Source organism: Lithobates pipiens, unplaced genomic scaffold (genome assembly GCF_037356315.1).
Source record: "Lithobates pipiens isolate NorthernLeopardFrog02 unplaced genomic scaffold, aLitPip1_a1.2 Scaffold_28, whole genome shotgun sequence".
In the NCBI taxonomy this organism is placed as follows: domain Eukaryota; kingdom Metazoa; phylum Chordata; class Amphibia; order Anura; family Ranidae; genus Lithobates; species Lithobates pipiens.
This window is the reverse complement of record NW_027507789.1, coordinates 147,500,049-147,521,553: the sequence shown is the minus strand read 5'-3', so window position 1 is coordinate 147,521,553 and position 21,505 is coordinate 147,500,049. Positions and strand designations below refer to the sequence as shown.

At 46.1% G+C, this 21,505-nt stretch overlaps 1 protein-coding gene across 2 annotated transcripts in view; it reads right to left on the bottom strand.

The window, feature by feature from the left end:
• Positions 1–21,505, bottom strand: part of LOC143935654 (uncharacterized) — a 112,263-nt gene that overhangs the window by 9,868 nt on the left and 80,890 nt on the right. For both annotated transcript variants that reach the window (XM_077459682.1, XM_077459681.1), the window contains exons 13-15: positions 20,363–20,422; positions 16,971–17,053; positions 6,164–6,258 (exon numbers count right to left, since the gene is read on the bottom strand). In XM_077459682.1, coding sequence (XP_077315808.1) covers positions 6,164–6,258; positions 16,971–17,053; positions 20,363–20,422 — 238 coding nt within the window. The remainder of the gene's footprint in view (positions 1–6,163; positions 6,259–16,970; positions 17,054–20,362; positions 20,423–21,505) is intronic.

Here is a 21,505-nt window from a genome sequence, read left to right as displayed (position 1 = left end):
TGAAGGTTTTTTAACTTTCTTGCATAGAGTGCATGAAGGTTAAAAAAGAAGTTGCACCTAGCATTCTGCTCCTGAAGGTGTCAGCATCAAACCCATCCATGAAGTACAGGGGTGTCTTTAAATGAACAATAGAGAAGCAACTCTTAAACCTGCACAAATATGAAACTTGTTAAATTTGGATCAAATCTTTAGCAGTGGGAGCCCCCCAATGTCACAGCAGCAAGTCAGGCCCATGGTTCCCTCAGTGACCACTCAGCTGTGAGGAGATAGGTGAAGGATCCAGAGCCTTAACTATCATCTCTGTAGGTGAACACCATCTTGTGGGGGGTTCCTATGCTAGAAAGTGGATTTACATACATATGGTGAAATGAACATCTAGTCCAGGCATGTCCAAAGTCTGGCCCGCGTTCCAGTTTCGGATTGCCCGTCTGGTCATGTTCACATATATATCTTTTGTGGCCCCCAACGAATCCCTGATCGCCGGGGGCCACAAAAGATAGATATGCTGGCTGCTATGGAGGGGCGGGATGAGTGCCGTGGATACAGGACAGCGTCCTGTGTAAAAGGAAGTCCCGTCCTGCACTGCCATTGGACAACCGTTTTGTCCATCACAGGAGGCAGTACTTTCAATTATAGAGGCCGTCGATAGAAACAGGAGTTTCTCCTGTATGTCTGTCGGCGCTCATCCGGCCCCCCTCCGTCTCCTCCAAGGCTACAGAGGATGTGAATCAGGCCGCACTGATGGCAATGGTGAGTCTGCGTTCATGGCAATGTGTGGGCTGCATTCATGGCAATACGCTGGGGGCTGCATTCATGGCAATACGCTGGGGGCTGCATTCATGGCAATACGCTGGGGGCTGCATTCATGGCAATACGCTGGGGGCTGCATTCATGGCAATACGCTGGGGGCTGCATTCATGGCAATACGCTGGGGGCTGCATTCATGGAAATATCCTGGGGGCTGCATTCATGGAAATATGCTGGGGGCTGCATTCATGGAAATACGCTGGGGGCTGCAAATGGGCACTGACCCTTATTTTGCTTCATATGTCTTTATTTAAAATGTAAGATTTTTTTTTTTTCCTGAGACTTCCTTTTTAAAGTTAAGGTGTGTGGTATAAGCCGATTAAATACAGTATATCCAAATAACACACCCGAGCTCATCTGTTCACCACACACAGCACAAAGGCAAGAGAATTCTTGTTGGGCCGTGTATTAGTGCTCGGATGAACACACTGAGACCGAATTTTAATGGTTTAAAGAATGTCAGACAAAATGGTCGACCCTCGAGCATGTTCACTTCATCAAATCTGGCCCTCTTTGAAAAAAGTTTGGACACCCCTGATCTAGTCCATGTCTAAATTCTTGAGCGAAGACCAGTCTACCTACTTCATGGAGTGAAATACAACAGCCAACACCGTAGATGTCATGTGATTAGTGCACCATAGTTTGCTGGTATAATAATCCATTCATTTGAAGGTGCACTAACCTGTCTTGATGAATATTTTATTTTTTTTGGTCAATTGATTTTAACTCTTAAAGCGGTTGTATACCTGCACCTTTTTTTCCCCCCACCTTTTTAAACAACTGCAAGGCAAAGGCATAATGAGCATACTAGCTTATTATGAAATACTCACCTTAGAACGAGACCTCTACATCTGATTGTGGTCCACGCAGAGGAAGCCGACATGTACCTTCTGCGTTTCTTCTGGGTATTGTGGCTCCGACACAGAGTGGGCGAAGCCGCGATTATTGCGCGGGAGTCTTTTTTTCCCTTCACCCGGGCCATCACAGCACATGCGCCTCTGACTTTAGCGGCTGCATGCAAAGTAAATATCTACTAAACCGTACAGGTTTAGGAGATATTAATTTTACCTACAGACAAGCCTTATTATAGGCTTACCTGTAGGTAAAAGTTTAAAAAAAGGGTATACAACCGCTTTAAAATGGAAACTCATATTAAAGTGTATGTACACCTTTACAGAAAACAAAATGCAAAATGTAAACTATCACTGTACATCCATGCCTGTACTTACCTCCCAGGGTTGCTGAACTGTCAATCCCAGCTCTTCTCCCTACATGATGGATCAGTGCAATGCTCCGTGATGGCAATGACCAATCAGAATTGCTCTCGTCCATCCCAGGAGGACTGTACAGAGAAGATCAGGGATTTCAACCCCCCCCCCCCCCCCCCCCCCCCAAAGAAGCTAAGCCAGCTGTGGGCTACCAGGTGGTGAGTAATGTTTTTTTTGCAAGAGTGAACACTTAACAGGAAACACTCAGAAGGTCGAAATAAGGTAGATTAACAGATCTGTCTACATGGCTTAAAGTGGATGTAAACCCAATTCATGAAATTTGAGCTTGACACATATCTGCAGTGTTTTCTTATCTCTCTTCAAAACACTAAGTCCTGTTGCTTTCTTCTGCTCTGTTCCAGGGTTATTAGCTTCTATTAGACTTCTGACAAGTTCTCAGACACAGGGATAAAACCTGCCTGAAATTTGTGTCCTGGGAGGTTGTTAGCAGACAGTTTCCCCTGTCATAGCACAGCTCTGCACAATCCTTCCTTCCTTCCTTTGCCTATGAGGAGAGGGGTGTGTGCCTTTCCTCCAATCACCTGTTTTGGCTGTATGCCCAGACTTCACACACAGTGAAGTAAGGGGGAAACATCCCAGTTGAAGTCACGGGAAGTGACGTAACGCGTAGGATACCGGAAGTGACGCTTACACCCGAGCGGTCCGCTTGTAGTCTGTCTAACTGTGTGACTTACCTTTGCTGCTTTGTGAGTAGTTTTAATCCTTAATAAAATTGCCAATTTTTAAAGTTTACTACACTATGGCTGGTTTTATATCTATTCTTTGAGCACCTGTGCTGACCTCATCTATGGAGTAGTTACATGGACGGTGGTGACGCTATAGGAGTTTGAGGTCCTCTTTCTGATTGCCAGTGTTTTCCTTAAAGGGCTACATATATGCTGTATACCTTACAGCAGTGAGGTAATTGCCTGGTGTGCCTAGTGAACACGCGGACATCACTAAAGTGGAGAGAGAGTTTTGCACTGTGAATGCACCACTTCACTTTATTGTTGTATTGTTTATGATATTTTCACTGCAATACCCACTATTGGATTATTTTGTTTTTTTGGATTAATTTTGTTTGTTATATGCACTTCAGCACTTTCATTTGTTTGATCACTGGCTCTAGATCACACCTCAAGTGATATTTTGTTGTTTGTATATCAATTGTTTTTTAGTGATTTATTTATATTTATATCATATTTATTTGATTTTAGATACATGCACTTGAGCACCTTATTCTGGGATTAGTCCCTTTTTCTGGTTACACCAATTGCAATAAGGTTATATTTTTGCGGGATATTTCTTGTTTCCCCATTGTTTCACTTTATTTGTGGGAGCGCAGCACCTATTTTATTACTTATTTTATTTTATATGAGAGTGAAACTCAAAGTGTTCGCAGCATCCAGCTAGTTAGATTAATCATCATTTCATTTCATTTCTATATACAGCGCAGGAGCCCCTACATATATCTAGGATCTAAAGTATATGTAAAGCTGAAGACAGCAGATATACATGTAAAACCTATGTAGGGAGATTTGTTTCATCCCTGTGTATCATCTGAGGCTGTTCACTTCACTGGGTATATGTGAGGGTTTACAGCCACTTTAAAACTTTTTAAATTCACATATTTAACCTCTTGGTCCTGGCCGCATGAAAATATGCAGCCTCTCAACAGGTGGGTGCATATTTGTATGCATTAGTGCAAATACAGCTGTACCGAGTGGCTAATGGAAAGCTCCTTCATGTGAATGGCTGGGAGACACCGGCTCCAAGGGGTTAACAAAAAAAAAATTAAAAATCACAAGTCTCATTAGGGAGGCTTTTGGCAGAATCACTACCTGTACACTTGTTGACAGATCAGATGTAGGTCCAATTGGGGCTGGACATATTTTAATCAATTGCTACTAAGAAATATATTTGTTGGCAGTTACCTGAGAGCAGCACAGATCTTAGGCCAGCCGTACACAGTGCAAATTTCTTTCCCGCAACCACGGGTTGCAAGAGAGAAATTGGCACAGTACCGCCATCAACACATACAGGGCTGACAGGGGAATCCCTCCTGTCGAGTAATTGTGTAACACAGTGATTTATCGCTAGTGGCTGCTGTAGCTGTTAGCGATAATCGATAAACTGGTACATTCAGCCTGCCCATCAACTGTTCAAACTGCTTATAGCCGGCCATTGTAGCTTAAACCTGCTACTATAATTTGTGATTATTCACTAGGTGTAGCAGTCACTGAACAAATGTCTCCCTATTTAGCAGCTATAAGTAATGAGTTTCTGGGCTGCTTTGCAGGGAAACATTGTATGTATGTGTTGAATTGCCAGCTTACAGAAAGGTATTTAAAAACAAATAATAAAAAAAAAAAGAATATTGTCAGAAAAGAACTAGAGCAACTTTCTTAACGTTGTTGTAAAAAAAGATTTACAAATATCTTCTTGCACAGCATTGCTGTTCGGTCAAGTGATCTCCCTCCAATCTCCTTCCCAAGATAAGGAGAGTAGCAGGAGGGGCTGATAATCCCCTCTGGTGTCAGCCAGAGATCACGTGACTACACAGCAGCATTGTGTAAGAAGGTATTTAGGATTATACATTTTAGAAAAGCAGATACACATTACTTTATATCTTCATACAACAGAGGGGATGCCAGTTATTTGTAAATACTATTACTTTACAACAGCAGAATGAGAGGAGACTGGTTCTCACACACAGAATTGGCAGGGAGGAGGAGAGACACATAGTACACAGCTGGATGACAGAGGCTCAAACTGACCACGGTATCATGGATCAGCAGCCATGATTACCATGGTCAGTACACCTACAGTAGGTGAACACAGGAACAGGCAGTATCATCCCGGTATTTTACAACATAGACTGGGACAAATGACACTTCAGAGGCTCTGTGGTATTTATCTTGCTTTAACCGCTTCAGCCCCAGAAGATTTTACTCCCTTCCTGATCAGAGCACTCTGCGATTCGGCACTGCATCGCAACTGACAATTGCGCGGTCGTGCGACGTTGGACCCAAACAAAATTAATGTCCTTTTACCCCACAAATAGAGATTACTTTTGGTGGTATTTGATCACCTTTCCAGTTTTTATTTTTTTGCGCTATAAAAAAAAAAAGAGCGACAATTTTGAAAAAAAACGCATTATGTTTTTACATTCTGCTATAATAAATATCCCCCAAAAATATATAAAAAATATGTTTTTTCCTCAGTTTAGGCCGATATGTATTCTTCTACATATTTTTGTTAAAAAAAAAAAATGCAATAAGCGTATATTGATTGGTTTGCGCAAAAGTTATAGCGTCTACAAAATAGGGTTTAGTTTTATGGCATTTTTATTATTCATTTTCTTTATTAGTAATGGTGGCGATCAGCGATTTTTTTATGGAAGACACATTGGACAATTTTGACACTATTTTGGGACCACTGTCATTTATACAGCGATCAGTGCTATAAAAATGCATTGATTACTGTGTAAATGACATAGGCAGTGAAAGCGTTAACCACTAAGGGGCGATGAAGGAGTTAAGTGTATCCTAGGGAGTGATTATAACTGTGGGGGGGGGGGATGGGCTTCAAATCACATGACAGCGATCACTTCTTGATGATAGGGAGTAGTGATCTCTGTCATGACACAAGCCAGAACGGGGAAATGCCTTGTTTACATAGGCACTTCTCCGAACATCGAGTCTGCTAGTTCCACAGGTATGGTCATGCTGTACACAGTGTGCGCGAGCCTGCTGTCCCCGGCTCTTAAAGGGGGAAGTACAGGTATGCCTATTCGCCCACCGCTGCTATTGTGCTGGCGTATATCGGAGTGCGGTGGTCGGCAATTGGTCAAAGGAACAAAAGCTTTTTTTCTTTTTTTTTTAGGGTTACAACAACTTTAAATAGTACAATAGCATGCCACTGCCAAGTCCTGTAGAGGAACAGGTAGGTGAGATTTAGGCTGTGTTAGAAAAGAAGTAGATAGGACATGCACACAGGCCACCAGAAAAGGGAGTATACTTAGTCTTCTTTTGCAGTAAACTAATAGTTTTAAATTTTCATGGGTAAAAACAATATTTACAACTCACCAATTCGCTTTATGACCTCTTCACACTCTTTGTAGTCAAGTGCCTCAAACACGTAACAGTTAAAGGAGTTCACATCAAGGGCTCCTTCCTTTTCCCTAGAGGAGATAAAACCACATTATTACAAAAGATTAGGACATTTATAATTCTGTACAATTGTATTCAAAATAATCGTATGTTTAAAAAGTGCTGGTTCACACTAGTGCTCCTCAGGAGGAGCCAAGCCCTTCTCTCTATAAGCCCACTGAATCGCCTGAACCACCCATGTGGCGATGGATCTGACGGAAGCCCTAAGGCCTTTGCTTTTACCGTGGAAAAGAACAAAAAGGTAATCCGATTGCCGGAAAGAAGCTGTCGCCTCCAAGTATCGCTTCAAAATAACTCCCATGTCAAGGGGATGAAGATCTTGACTCCCAGCAGAATTAAAGGTAGGAAGAGTAATATCCTGATTTTCGTGGAAGACTCAAGTGACCTTGGGATTTGACCCTAGCATTGGCACTAGGACCACTCTGTCTGGGGAGAACGTGAGGAAAGGTTCTTTTGATCCTAGAGACTATATTTCAGAGACTCTCTTTGCCAAAGATATGGCTACTAAAAAAGATGTCATGAGGGATTATTCTTTTACTGAAAGTGGTTTGTCCAGTTGTGAGAAGAAGTCAAGAACCAGTGGTAAATCCCACTTGGGGAATCTAGGTTTCCTCTGTGGTCTAATCGCTCCCTTAAAGAATTGCTAAACCAAGGGATGTTTAGCCCAAGAAACACCAGAAAAAGCCGAAATTATCGAAACTTGAACACGAAGAGCGCTGACAGATAAGAAGATGTCTAGTCCAGACTGTAAGAAACTCAAAACATCCTGAACCGTCAGATCACTGAGCTAGACCTGGAGGACATGTGGCTTGTGAATCTAGACCAAATCCTCTCATACACTTGGTTGGTACTTTTCCTCCTTGCACTCATGAGAGTAGGAATGACCTCCTTGGGGCAACCCAGAGCCTCTAACCTTCCCCTCTCAAAAACCAGACCCTCAGACATAGATGAGCCGGACAGGGATGTAGCTTCGAGCCCTCAGATGGAAGATCGGGCCTGAGAGGTAAGGTAATCGGGTCTCTGACACTGAGGAGCATTAGTAGTGGAAACCATGGTCTGTTGGACCAGTAAGGTACTACAGCTATCACTTCTACTGCTTCTGATCTGATTCTCCCCAGGAACTGTAGAATAATGGGAGTTGGAGGAAAAGCATAAGCTCTGTTGAACCACCGTTCCGTCAGTGCATCCACCCCGTAGGCCAGAGGATCCCGAAACCTGGAATAATACCTTGCCATTTTCTTGTTGCAAGGGGAGGCAAACAGGTTGACCTCTGGGGAGAACCCCAATGTTAGAATCCAACTAAAAACTTCCTTGTGAAGGGACCATTCGTTGTTGTCTAGAAGGACTCGAGACAGGAAGTCTGCCTGAACATTCTGCGTCCCTGGAACATAAGTTGTTGTAATGTTGACCAGGTTCTTCTGAGTCCAAGACATAATTGGCTCTACCTCCTGAAGTAGAGACAGACTCAGAGTACCTCCTTGTCTCCTTATATACACCACTGCTGTCGTGTTGTCTAGCCTGAGTAGAACCGAGGCTCCTGAGATCAGATGACGAAATGCTAGGAGCGCCTGGAAAGCTGCCCTTAAATCTAGAACGTTCGACACCATCCTCCTGGAAGGAAAGTCTCAGATGCTACTTCTGTCAAACAGTGGGCGCCCCAGCCCTTGTTGCTGGCATCTGAAGTTATTGTTATCCACGAGATAGGGAGAATGGAATGACAATTGAACAGATTCTCCCTCTGAAGCCACCAGGGAAGAGAGCTTTTCATTGAGGATGTGATCCGGATGGGCTGAGGCCTAGCCATTGGTGAAGAAACCCTTTTTGGAAGGGTCTCATCTTCCATTGGGCCCACTTCACCATTGGAATCGTGGCCACCATAGTGCCAATAATCCTCAGACACTAGAGAGCCTGGAGATGGGAGGCTGAAAGAGCTGGACGAATTCTGTCCCGAATTACCGACACCTTCTGTTTGGGTAACGAGATGGTATCCTTTACTGTATTGAAGAGGGCTCCCAGGAATACAAGAGACTGAGAAGGAATTAACTGACTCTTCTCTAGATTCAGGATCCAACCGAATTCTTGAAGAGTGGAGATAACCTGACCCTTGTGTATTAACAGACGGTCTCTGTCCTGGGATAACAGCAGAAGATCATCCAAATAATGGCGAAGACTAATTCCTTTGTTGATCAATAGGGCCACCACAGCTAACAAATGTCTTTGAGAAAACTCGGTGAGATGTTGAAAGCCCGAACGGGAGACATACGAACTGTAGATGTAGTTTGCCCATGGAAAAGTTAAGAAACTGCTGAAAATCTTCTGCCATAGGGACATGAAATTAAGCGTCCTTTAGATCTATTAAAATCATCCAATCGCCTGACTGGACCAATTGTTGTATTGTTGACAGAGTTTTCATCTTGAACCTCTCCTTTTTGATAAAACGACTCAGATGTATAAGGTCTATGACAGGCCTCCAGGTTAGGTTTTTCTTTTTGACCATAAAGAGAGGAGAATAAATTCCCAACCTTCGTTGATCGTCTGGCACAGGAAAGGCAGTGCCTTGAGCCAATTAAGATTTCACGTAAGCTAACAGGATCTGCCTTTTTTCCACTGAGGGGAGGTGCGAAAATGCACCTGAGTCTTGGGGATCTGCTGAAGGTCCAGGAATGGCCTGAAGAGACCGTTCTGATGGTCCAGAAGTCCTGGATTGAGGCTGCCCAGATATGCCGAAAACTTAGAAGACGAGCCCCCACCTGAGCGGGCCCACTCTCAAAAATATTTTGTCGGTTCTCTCTCCTGTCGAGCTGCTCTTAGTGGATTTCTTAAAGGAAGACTGCCTCGACTTCCCAGACCTGGAATATTCACGACCTGGTCTATAGCTACGGGTCTCCCTGGCTTGCTCTTGATATTGTTTCTTAGGAAAAAACCTTCGCTGGCTTTTTAAGCGTCTATCCTGAGGGAGAAAACCAGACTTCCCGCCAGTGGCCCGGGTTATGGCATTGTCCAATTTATTACCAAAGTGGGAAGAACCCTCAAAAGGAATTCGGCAGCACACCTGTTTTGAAGCTGGATCAGCCAGCTAGGGATGGAGCCAAAGAGCCTGTTTGGCAGTGACAGCTGAAAGCATAACCCGAGACACCAAGCGGATGATGTCAATCGGGGCCTCCCCCAGAAAAGCCGATGCAAGCCGTAACTCCTGGATAGGCGACTTCATCTAAAATATTCCTGAGGATATCATCCACACTGTCCGTCCATACTTCCATGGCCTTGGACATTGCTGCTAAAGTCAACTCTGGTTTACAGGCCATACAAGCAGTAAGGTAAATTCTCTTTAAATCTGAATCAATCCGCCTGTCCAAGGCATCCTTAAATGAAACTGTATCTTCCAGTGGAAGTGTCACATGCTTTACTAATCTCATCACCGCTGCATCCACTAGCGGATCCGATTCCAAATACTTGACCTCCTCTTTCTTAAAGGGATATAACTTTAAGACTTTTGAAAGCATACTATTCTTCTTCTCAACCTTAGGCCGCGTACACACGGGCGGACTGTTCGCCCAACCTTGTCCGCTGAACAGTGTTTGGGCGGACAGTCCGCTCGTGTGTGGGCTTTCAGCGGACAGTTTCAGCGGACAGTTGGACGGACAAAGTCTTTCGGAAATTCCGAAAAACTGTCCGCTGAAACTGTGTTTGAGCGAACAGTCCGCCCGTGTGTGGGCCTGTCCGCTGTACTTTCGAAATGAGCGGACTGTTCCCGCTCGGAAAGTCCGCCCATTTCGAGCGCGTGTACAGGTAGGCGGGGCCCGCGAAGGAGACATCGCGGGCTCCGCCGCCTGGAATGGGCTTAAAGGGGAACCCCAACGCCGAAAAAAATCGGCGTGGGGGTTCCCCCAAAGTCCACACCAGACCCTTGTCCGAGCACGCTACCCGGCCGGCCAGGAAAGGGGGGCGAGCGAGCGCGCCCCCCCTCCTGAGCCGTACCAGGCCGCGTGCCCTCAACATGGGGGGGTGCCTTGGGGAAGGGGGGGCCTCGCGGCCCCCCCACCCCAAAGCACCTTGTCCCCATGTTGATGAGGACAAGGGCCTCTTCCCGACAACCCTGGCCGTTGGTTGTCGGGGTCTGCGGGCGGGGGGCTTATCGGAATCCGGGAGCCCCCTTTAAGAAGGGGGCCCCCGGATACCGGCCCCCCACCCTATGTGAATGAGTATGGGGTACAATGTACCCCTACCCATTCACCTGTGAAATAAAGTACAAAAAAAAACACAACACAGGGAAAAAATATTTTATTGCACAGCTCCGGGGGGTCTTCCGTCTTCGGGGGTCTTCTCGCCGGACTCCTCCGCTATCTGTGTGTAGCTCTTTTACTAGCGGAGGAGTCCGGCTTTCTTCCTCCCCGCCGCCGGCCTCTTCTCCCGACTTCGGGGGTCTTGTCCCCCTCTTCGGTTCTTCTGCCGGGCCACCGCGCCTTCTTGTAGCTCTTTTACAGGCGGTGGCCCGGTCTTCTGTCGCCGCTGTCGTCGCCGCCGCCGCCGCCTTCCGTTCTTGTTCTTCTTCTTGTTCTTCTTCTTCTTCTCCTGGAGATGTTGACTCGACGAGCTCTCCGGCCGGAATGCCAGAGCCGCGCTGTGCGGTCACTTATATAGTGACAATGGGGCGGTGTCACATGGTATATGTCACATGGGTTGGTCACATGGTGACCCCGCCCCCTTACGATGTCATAGTCCCCATGTGACATCAACCCATGTGACCAACCCATGTGACATATACCATGTGACACCGCCCCATTGTCACTATATAAGTGACCGCACAGCGCGGCTCTGGCATTCCGGCCGGAGAGCTCGTCGAGTCAACATCTCCAGGAGAAGAAGAAGAAGAACAAGAAGAAGAACAAGAACGGAAGGCGGCGGCGGCGGCGACGACAGCGGCGACAGAAGACCGGGCCACCGCCTGTAAAAGAGCTACAAGAAGGCGCGGTGGCCCGGCAGAAGAACCGAAGGCGGCGACAGAAGAACGGAAGGCAGCGGCGACAGAAGACCGGGCCACCGCCTGTAAAAGAGCTACAAGAAGGCGCGGTGGCCCGGCAGAAGAACCGAAGAGGGGGACAAGACCCCCGAAGTCGGGAGAAGAGGCCGGCGGCGGGGAGGAAGAAAGCCGGACTCCTCCGCTAGTAAAAGAGCTACACACAGATAGCGGAGGAGTCCGGCGAGAAGACCCCCGAAGACGGAAGACCCCCGGAGCTGTGCAATAAAATATTTTTTCCCTGTGTTGTGTTTTTTTTTGTACTTTTATTTTACAGGTGAATGGGTAGGGGTACATTGTACCCCATACTCATTCACATAGGGTGGGGGGCCGGTATCCGGGGGCCCCCTTCTTAAGGGGGGCTCCCGGATTCCGATAAGCCCCCCGCCCGCAGACCCCGACAACCAACGGCCAGGGTTGTCGGGAAGAGGCCCTTGTCCTCATCAACATGGGGACAAGGTGCTTTGGGGTGGGGGGGCCGCGCGGCCCCCCCTTCCCCAAGGCACCCCCCATGTTGATGGCACGCGGCCTGGTACGGCTCAGGAGGGGGGGGCGCGCTCGCTCGCCCCCCTTTCCTGGCCGGCCGGGTAGCGTGCTCGGACAAGGGTCTGGTGTGGACTTTGGGGGAACCCCCACGCCGATTTTTTTCGGCGTTGGGGTTCCCCTTTAAGCCCATTCCAGGCGGCGGAGCCCGCGACGTCTCCTTCGCGGGCCCCGCCTACCTGTACACGCGCTCGAAATGGGCGGATTTGCCTCCTCCTTACGTGGGCGAGTCCGTTCATTTCAAAAGTTGAGCGAACTGTTTGGCAAACAGTTCGCTGAAACAGTCCGCTCGTGTGTGGGCAAGTCCGCTCATGCAAATTTTGAGCGGACTGTTTGCCGAAACTGTTTGACGAACAAGGTTGGGCAAACAGTCCGCGCGTGTGTACGCGGCCTTACTCCACTCGTCCGTAATGACCTCACCAAGCTCAGAGACAGGAATGGAAAGTTGAGACGCTCCTCTTTTAGTTGCTTGAAATACTTCCTTTGGAAGGATTAGCCACCTCATCTTCCCAGTTCAAAGCCTCTCTAATACAGGGGCGGATCCAGGGGGGGGGCAACGGGGCAATTGCACTCCCCGAGAAAATAATGAGTGGATGAGCCGGTGGGTGACTGAACAGGCCAGCGGGTGAGCGAGCGGATGGGCAATCATGCCGGCAGGCTGGCGTGTGACTGAGCAAGCAGGCAGGTGTTGTCAGGAAGCCGCTGCTCATCTGAATGTGTGACTGAAGGGACGTTGCGTCGCGGCCATCTTGGTACTCCCGCACTCGTCGACAGTAAGCCTAGTGTTGTAAGTCGGCAAACGGACATCTTTATACACCCACCGGAGTATTGCTCTTCCCAGGTATTTTTAAAAGTAAACTCAACTTATATTTCACTAAATAAACTGAGTTTACTGTTAAAAATAACTGTGAAAAGCAAGACTCCGGTGCGTGTATAAAGATATCCGCTTGCTGACTTCTAACTCTAGGCTTACTGCAGACAAGTGGGGGTGTACCAAGATGGCCACAATGCAACATCACTTTGTGACAATCTGCATATTGTGGCAGGTGACGTTGGCAAGTGACAATTCACATCTGGTGGCAGGGGATGTGGCAAGTGACAATCTGCATTTGGTGGCAGCCAATGGTGGCAAGTGACATGCTGCATCTGGTGGCAGGCGATGGTAGAAAGTGGCACACTTCATCTGGTGGCAGGAGACATGGCAAGTGACACGCTGCATCTGGTGACAGGCGATGTAGCAAGAGACACGCTGCATCTGGTGACAGGCGATGTAGCAAGAGACACGCTGCATCTGGTGGCAGGCGACGTAGCAAGAGACACGCTGCATCTGGTGGCAGGCGACGTAGCAAGAGACACGCTGCATCTGGTGGCAGGCGACGTAGCAAGAGACACGCTGCATCTGGTGGCAGGCGACGTAGCAAGAGACTCGCTGCATCTGGTGGCAGGCGACGTAGCAAGAGACACGCTGCATCTGGTGGCAGGCGACATAGCAAGAGATATGCTGCATCTGGTGGCAGGCGACGTAGCAAGAGACATGCTGCATCCGGTGGAAGGGCGACGTAGCAAGAGACACGCTGCATATGGTGGCAGGCGACGTAGCAAGAGACATGCTGCATCTGGTGGCAGGCGACGTAGCAAGAGACACGCTGCATCTGGTGGTAGGCGACGTGAAAAGTGACACGCTCAGGGCTCCCACTGATTCTACATTATGGTGAGCTGAACTATTTAATTTTATATTACAATGTAATAATAGAAATAATGCGCTTCAATCATCCTGACACTATATTAATCATGGCGCTGTGATGATTGAAGTGCCAACACCAGCCATTGCCCCAACAAATTGCCGCAAAATTTTCTGGCAGTGCCCCGCCCGAGACTAGGCTCTAGATCCGCCCCTGCTCTGATAGCTTTCACCAAGGGGGAGAGTAAGGCGAAGTCAAACCCCACACAGGGACTATCTTCCTCAGATTCACTGTCTGATGCAGCAGCTGAAGGGTGACTTGGTAAAGAGGACTCCAAGTTCTCTTGAATTTGCGTCTCCCTCACTGGTGACTGAGGCGATTCTGACTGAGGCACAGGCTGGCCCCGACCCCCTTGAGGGACTCTTTAACCATTTTTTCCACAAGGGATCTTAGCTGCTGGTCCGTACCCCCTCTCTCGCTAGAGGCTTTGGAAAAGCAGAGATCACACAGGGATTTCCCAGTAGGAACTTGCAACCTGCACCCCCAGCAGGTACTGATAACTGAACGGCTGGAATGAGCCTTGGAGGAGCGAGATCGATCCTCGCTACAGCGCCCAGATCTTGAGGATGAGCCGTGATGTTTAGATTTAGAAGAGGAATGCCAATGGCAAGACTTTGAAGAATCACTTCCTCTGTGAGAGCCTCGTCGGTGTTCTGACCTGGATGGGATGGTATAAGACAGAAATACAGGGAACATACAGATAAGGAAAGATGACAGACTGACTAAGACAGGATCCCCACTTCCCCCACGAGACAGTATCTATTATGAGAGGGCTGGCCACATACAGGCGGAGGACAGTCTATGTCTCTAGAGGCTTCCATTGGTGCTGCAAAGACATACAAATAAGGACAAGACCAGCAGAAACCCCCCCCTGTCCCAGAAGGTCACCTACCTCCACAGAAACAGACCTGGACAAGGGGAAGTCGCACAATAGCCTGCAAGCATTCCCAGAGCCTGCAGGCTTTTTCCCTGTTTAAATAAGGTGCCTCAGTGACCTCATCACAGCTCCGAGTGCGGTGCCACTGCACATGCGTGATTAGCGCCATTTTGGCGCTATCACGCATGCGCGAACCAAGCCATGCTTCACAGTCTTTACATTGTACTGTGGCTTGAGTTCAGTGTTTGGGGGTCATCTGACAAATTGTCTGCGCCCCCCTAGACCCAAAATAAACAATCTTGCTTTCATTAGTCCACAAAATGTTGCGTCATTTTCTTTAGGTCAGTCAATGTGTTCTTTGGTAAATTCTAACCTCTTCAGCACATGTTGTTTTTTTCAACAATGGGATTTGTGGGGGCTTCTTTCTGATAGAAGACACCTATGGGAAGCCAAGCTAATTGTTACAATACTCAAAGGTAACTTTAGACCTTCTTTGATTACCCAGGAGCTGATCTTTGGCTGAGTCTTTGCCATTTTGGCTATTCCTCCATCCATTCAAATGGTAGTTTTCCATTTTTTTCCACATCTTTTGCTGCGTACACACAACCAGACTTTTTGACAGCAAAGATGCAACGTAACCAATCCTTCGGACATTCCGATTGTGTGTGGGCTCCATCGGACCTTTGCATGCCAAAAATCCGACAGACTTTAGAAATAGAACATGTTTTACATTTTCCCGCCGCAACTCCACCGGACTCAGTTCCTAGTGGGAAACCCGTTTGTATGCTGGTCCGACGGACCAAATACGATGCGTGGGCAGCTACAGCACCTGCCCGCGAGAATGTTTCCAGCGCGATCATATCGCGCTGGTTCTCGGTGCCAGGTTACTGTACATCTCGCTCTGGCTGCAATAGAAAAAACACATTTTCCTATCGCAGCGAGCGCGAGCAAGGCCCTTTGGTCTGGTATGGATTTTCCCTATGACGTTTTTTCAGCATTGGCGGGTTCCCCTTAAAATTCATACCAGGCGACGGGGCTAGCAAGGTGTCAATCTCGCAGATAAAAGCGGCTAGATTAACTTCCTTTTCTAGTCCCGTCATAACTCATCACGTTGAAAATGAATGGACTTTAGTCCATGTGTGGGCAAGTCCGCCGGATCTCCGCCGGGAAGTCCAGCGGATCTAGTCTGTCGGAAAGTCCGTTCATGTGTGGGCAAGTCCGTTAGTTCAGAAAGTCCGCCAAAATTGCGGCCGAAGTCCATCGGACCCTAGTCTGCTGGAAAGTCCGGTCCTGTGTACACGGCATTTCTGGTTTTGGTTGCCATTTTAAAGCATTTGAGATCATTTTGCTGAGCAGCCTATCAGTTTCTGCACTCCTTTATATGTGTTCCCCTCTCCAATCAACTTTTTAATCAAAGTGTGCTGTTCTTCTGAACAATGTCTGGAACGACCCATTTTACTCAGATTTTCACAGAGAAATGCACACTATACCCAGCATGTACAACATTTGCTGCCTTCGTCCTTAAATAAGGGCCACCTATTTTTTCACAGATTTTCTTTGTTATAAAATTTTGTAAATAAGTCATTTTTCTCCTTTACTGATGAGGCAGCACTGATGGACACTGGTGAGGTGGCCCTGATGAGGCACTAATATGCAGCACTGATGGGCATTGATAGGCAGCACTTATAGATGGCTCTGATAGGCAGCACTGATTAAGAGGCACTGGCAGGCTTTACTGCTGGGCACCGATTGTCATCTAGAATGGGCACTGACTGGCACCTTTAACATTTAACATCTGGTGGTCCTGTGTGGCGGTCCTGTGTGACTTTTCTGCTGGCCCTGGGTGGGCATCCATGGTCAGCATCCCTGGTTGTCCTAGGTGGGCATTATAAGGGGGGGGGGGCTGTGCTGATAATCAATTGTCTGAGCATCCCATGATGGGTATACCAAGAAAAAATACTTAGGCATAAGGGCTCTTCCCAGCAGAGCTGAAGAAAAAGGGGTCCATCAGGTTCCTCAGTTCTTTACTAGTGTCCTATGAAGATGGACCCCCTTTTCTTCAGCTCTGCTGGGAAGAGCCCTTATGCCTAAGTATTTTTTCTTGGTATACCCATCATGATCTACAGTAGAAAAGGGATTATCTGGGCTGGCCTACAGTTTGTCATCGTCCAATCTTCCTGTAGACAGCAGTACAATCAGTATATGACCTCCTGAGTTCCTCAAATGACAAGAAAGAAAATATTTTAAATTCTGCAGTGTAAGACCCAGACGGGCAGAGGGAGGGTCAGAACTCTATGCCACTGGAGGTGACAATCCTTGACCAATTTGAACTGTTGAACCCCACTGGTGGTCAATGACATGGCAATACCGTCTGGTAAGGGAACCTAGATTACAAGACCAGCTAAGCATAATTAGAACTATTAGGGCAGGTATTACACGTCGTATTTATATATGTGTTCCAGCTGTATTTTTAGCAGATAGACTCAAGTTCAGCTTTTGGAAGATGCTACACTATACCACAGATGTGTTTGACACAATACTTACACGGCACATAATGCAAACACCTTCCGGTTATCCATTCTGCGTCCCACACTGGAAATCTCTGGGTATAGATATTGAAACATGACCTGTAGAATAAAAGTTCCTGTTTGTAGATGTATTTAAAACAATGGAATACAATTGATGGCCCCTTGGTATACCCAAACACACATATGTGTTAAGGTATTCGGAGCTTAAAAAAACAAAACAAAAAAAAACATAAATATAGTTTGGGCATCATTGCACATAGGTATGGAGCATGCAGAATTGCATTATTTATATTGACAAAATATATGATCTGCACAATTTTACTTTGCTGAGTAAACGGTTTACTCCGTCGATAAATGAGCCCCTGTTATGCACTTCCTCCAGCCGGCTGCCTCTTTATTGACTTCTTTCCTTTACAATCCTAGGATGCCTGATTGTCTTTCTCTCTCTATGATTTCCCCATGGCTGTCGAAGAATCCTTTCCATTTTGGACACCTAGTTAATCCGGTTATGGGTTTACTACTGTCGTTTGCGGTATAGCGTGATAAGCATGATCTTCCCTGTAGTGCCTTCTTCGGCTACCTTAAGATATCCTTTGCTTCTAATGTACATTTCTCCAAATTATCCCCATTTGAATGGCTAGTCCTTGAGGGTAATCACTGACATTTATAAATTGCTAATTTCTCACCCAATGGATACCTTAGGCAAGCACCAGTATATGCTTAAATGGAAGGAGGCCATTGGGGAAGAGCTGTCTTTGCCACAGTTGCAGATTGTTTGGTCTAAGGTGGCTAAGAGCTCTATAAGGAGAATGCTTATAAAGTGCTGTTTTTCTGGTACATGACTCCCACCCATCTTAAAGCCATTTAGCCTTCGTCCTCAGAACAGCCGCTGCCTTACAGACCATGGTACTCTGCTCCATATTTATTGGCATTGTTCGCTTTTTCTCCCATACTGGAAACTGGTCCAGGACCTCCTTCAGAGACTTTTTGAGTCTTTCTTTGGTTTATTGCCAAATAGCCTGTCTAAGCTAGCTAAAAAATGTATGCGCCATATTCTTACTGCAGCTGGGTGCCTTGCTGCCCTTCAGTGGAAAAGGCAACCCCCTCCTGTGACAGACCTAGCCGGGACACAGGCTTTTTGAGAGGACTGAGTGCGAGCCTCTTGCCGATCGATTATGGGCCCTGGATTTTAAGGGGCACAGGGTGAATGAGAACCCCACTATAATCTTTGCTAGTCAGATTCAATGTTGTATATATGTATACATGATGTGTGTTGTCTCATGCTGTTGGGACACACACTGTCAGATGCTAATGTCATTAACTCCAGACACCTGTCTCTTGTGTAAATGAGTCTGGCTTGTAAGGACATTCCAAACGTTGTTGTTTGTGCTAATTAACCCTTTGTTTATGTTTATAGTAATGTTTATTGAATTCGGTAGGAGCCGAAATGTCTTATCCCTCAGTCAACTATCCCTAGTGTTGATTTAGATAATTAGCTCATGCTAAATAGGTTAGGTTTTAGTCACCCCGCTGTATATGTTTTGTGTGAGATCTCAAATAAAGGTCATTCCTGATGTACTCCTAAGCCTGGTGTCGTCTAGTGCTTGGGGGTTCCTATAGCCACATCCATTGGACTTGTGTTCCAGGACTTAGGAAATGGTATATAGACGGAAGCACTCAATCAGAGTGTGGGATCAGTTCCGTCATACCTCCAACTTCCACTAATCTATATGCTAGAATTAAAGACGTGGAGTCTCTTACAGCCCGACTCACCAACTTGCTGGCGCAGCATTTTTCAATTTAGGAGCCCTGGAATTTGTGGGAAGTCCCCCCATGAACCTCTCACTCTCTTTGCTTTCATAATTGGTATGCTCTTGTCTTACCCAGTCACCTGTTTGCTATACCTCTGCCTCTCATTTCTTCTTTCCTTTTCTCTACTTTTGTTACTGTTTTTGGTTTACTTATAGATTTGTTCTATGGTATATCGTGCTCCTCTTCTCAGGGCTCCTGCAATTGGGTTGCTAAACACTAGGCTGGTCCCTCTAGGGCAGCCTTTCTCAACCTTTTCAACACAGAGGAACCCTTGAAATAGTTCTCTGGGAACCCCTGCTAAAAATAAGAAATCTTCAACATCAGGTCTGCGGGACCTGCAGATAAGCTCCCGCTATGTAGATTCACAGCGGGAGTGACCCGCTGGTGGCGCGCGCACTTGATACCCAAGGGTGCAGGATCATGTACTGTATATATACGCGTGATTCTGTGCAGCGCAGCCACCCTGTGGCAGTAAAACTGCTATAGGCTGGTCAGCAAGTGGTTAATCAGCTTGTCCAGCTTGTTCAGTTCAGCTTTGAAAATTAACCACTTAAAAAGGACCAGGATTTTTCTGGCACTTTGTTTACACGTAACATTTTTTTTGCTAGAAAATTACTTAGAACCCCCAAACATTATATATTTTTGTTAAGCAAAGACCCTAGACAGTATATTGGTGGGTTTTGCCAATGACATCCTGATAAATCAGAAGTGATGTCAGGTCATCGCTTGTGGGTTACCATAACAGACATCCAATCAAAGCCGATCCTTGCTTTCTTCAGGTGTCCGACCAGGATGCTCCCTCCCACTGTTTGTAATGGCAATCGAGCGGCTAGTTAGCTGCTCCGATAGCTATTACAAGAGAGCTGACCACTGGCTCTAAAAAAAACGGTGCTGAGGTGATGCCTGCAGCTTCAGGCATCATCCTGGTACAACCACTTGAACACCGATGACGTACCAGGTTTGCAACTGGTCGACAAGGGGTTAAAGATGGAAGCTGACTGGTTTGTATGCACAGCTGCTACAGATTCTGGCCCTTTCCCCATATGTGTTTTGTAAACCAAGAGCACAACAGAAGCAATGTACCCAAAGAAACTGTTTTGTCTCTCTTCATGTGGCTACATATGGAGATTCACTCAGAGTAAAAAGAATGAAAGTGTATTCAGTTGTGTGTGTAAATTTCATTTTGAGCTATTGACTTCTGTAAGAAACTGGCCTTTTCTCAACATAGCAGGTAAGGAGAGTGTGGAAAACATGACAAGGATCCCTGCACTCCACCTGCTGGCTGCATACGAAAATACTGATTATTTATATTTCATACATAGTGGACTAGAAAAAGGTTTTCAACTTTTATCTCTGTCTCTGTTAAAATAAACCTACGCCTAAAATTATAGACTGATCATTTCTTTGTCAGTAGGCAAATGTACAAAATCAGCAGGCGATCAAATACTTTTTTCCCTCACTGTATTATCCAGAACAAGTATCTTTAGAACTTATCTTGTTGTCGATTCTGGAAAGACACACATGTAAACTAGTAGTAGTAGTCTACCAGTCTGTATACAATGAACACAACATAGGGCTGGCATTTCTCTGTTTTACCTCAGATGTCTCCTTGTCTTTTACTGCCAATTCCGTCTCTTTGATGTCCAATAAAACATCCTATGAAAGACATATTTAAAATGTAATATGTTCCAACTCAGTTACTACAGACAAAAAATGACTTCTAGCAAAACAATGACAGTCATACAAGACTAAAGTACATTCTCTATCATCTGTTGACAGACACAGTACTTCATATTCATCACGAACCATGAGTTATACTGCCACCTACAGGAGGATTAACCACTAAGCACAAAAACTGGAGGCCTGCCCCTGAGGGCCATAACACCACCCATAAACTAGTTCTCTCAGTTCTGCTTGTTGTCCTAAAGGAAAGTGGACTTCTGAGCACTGCTGTTTTTAAATGTTTCTTGGTTTTAGGCACTGGTTCAGCTTTTAGTATTGGGACGTGCCTGCCCCTCTGTTTTTATAATAAAATCCATTTCTTGTAGTCCATTGAAGGACAGAGCTCCATTCCCCCTTGTGGTATATATTTACATTGTTGGTGTAGTCATTTGCACTTTTTCTTAGATATGCACTTTGGATATAAATCTTTTTTTTTTCCATGAATTAACTCATCAATGTATGCAATACATTTTCTTTTGATTTCATAGATTGTGAAGGCTCCAGGTCGTCTTTTACCTGTCAATGGTATACTAATATATTAAAGTAGAACTATATACAAAACTTTTTTTCATTTTGGATAGAGTAAGGGAGGGTCACAACCCCTGTCAGATTTTTTTTTATCTCCCATCTGTGCTCATTGCGGTGATTTCCCTTCCCTTCCTCTCCCATAGCCAAAGAGGAAGTGAGAGGAAATCCCTGAATGATTAAGAGAATTCCTTGGGGACCCCCAGAACTAGTGTCCCCAATGTAAAATTTCCGCTCTATTATTTTCCTGGGGACAACCCAAAATTTATTTTTTTCTTTTACTTTCACTTTCAATAATAAACGGTAACCATGAGAAATAGAGAGAATGAATCAACGTAATGGGGATAAAGACAGAAATAAAAACTGACAGGCATTCTAATCCAACTCCACTTTAACTAAAGGCAAAACTTTTTTTAGTTTTGGATATACTTTAAAATGGGGTATGAGAGGGCTTTTGGTTTGGTCTCCATAATGTCATCCTGCTAGCGTATC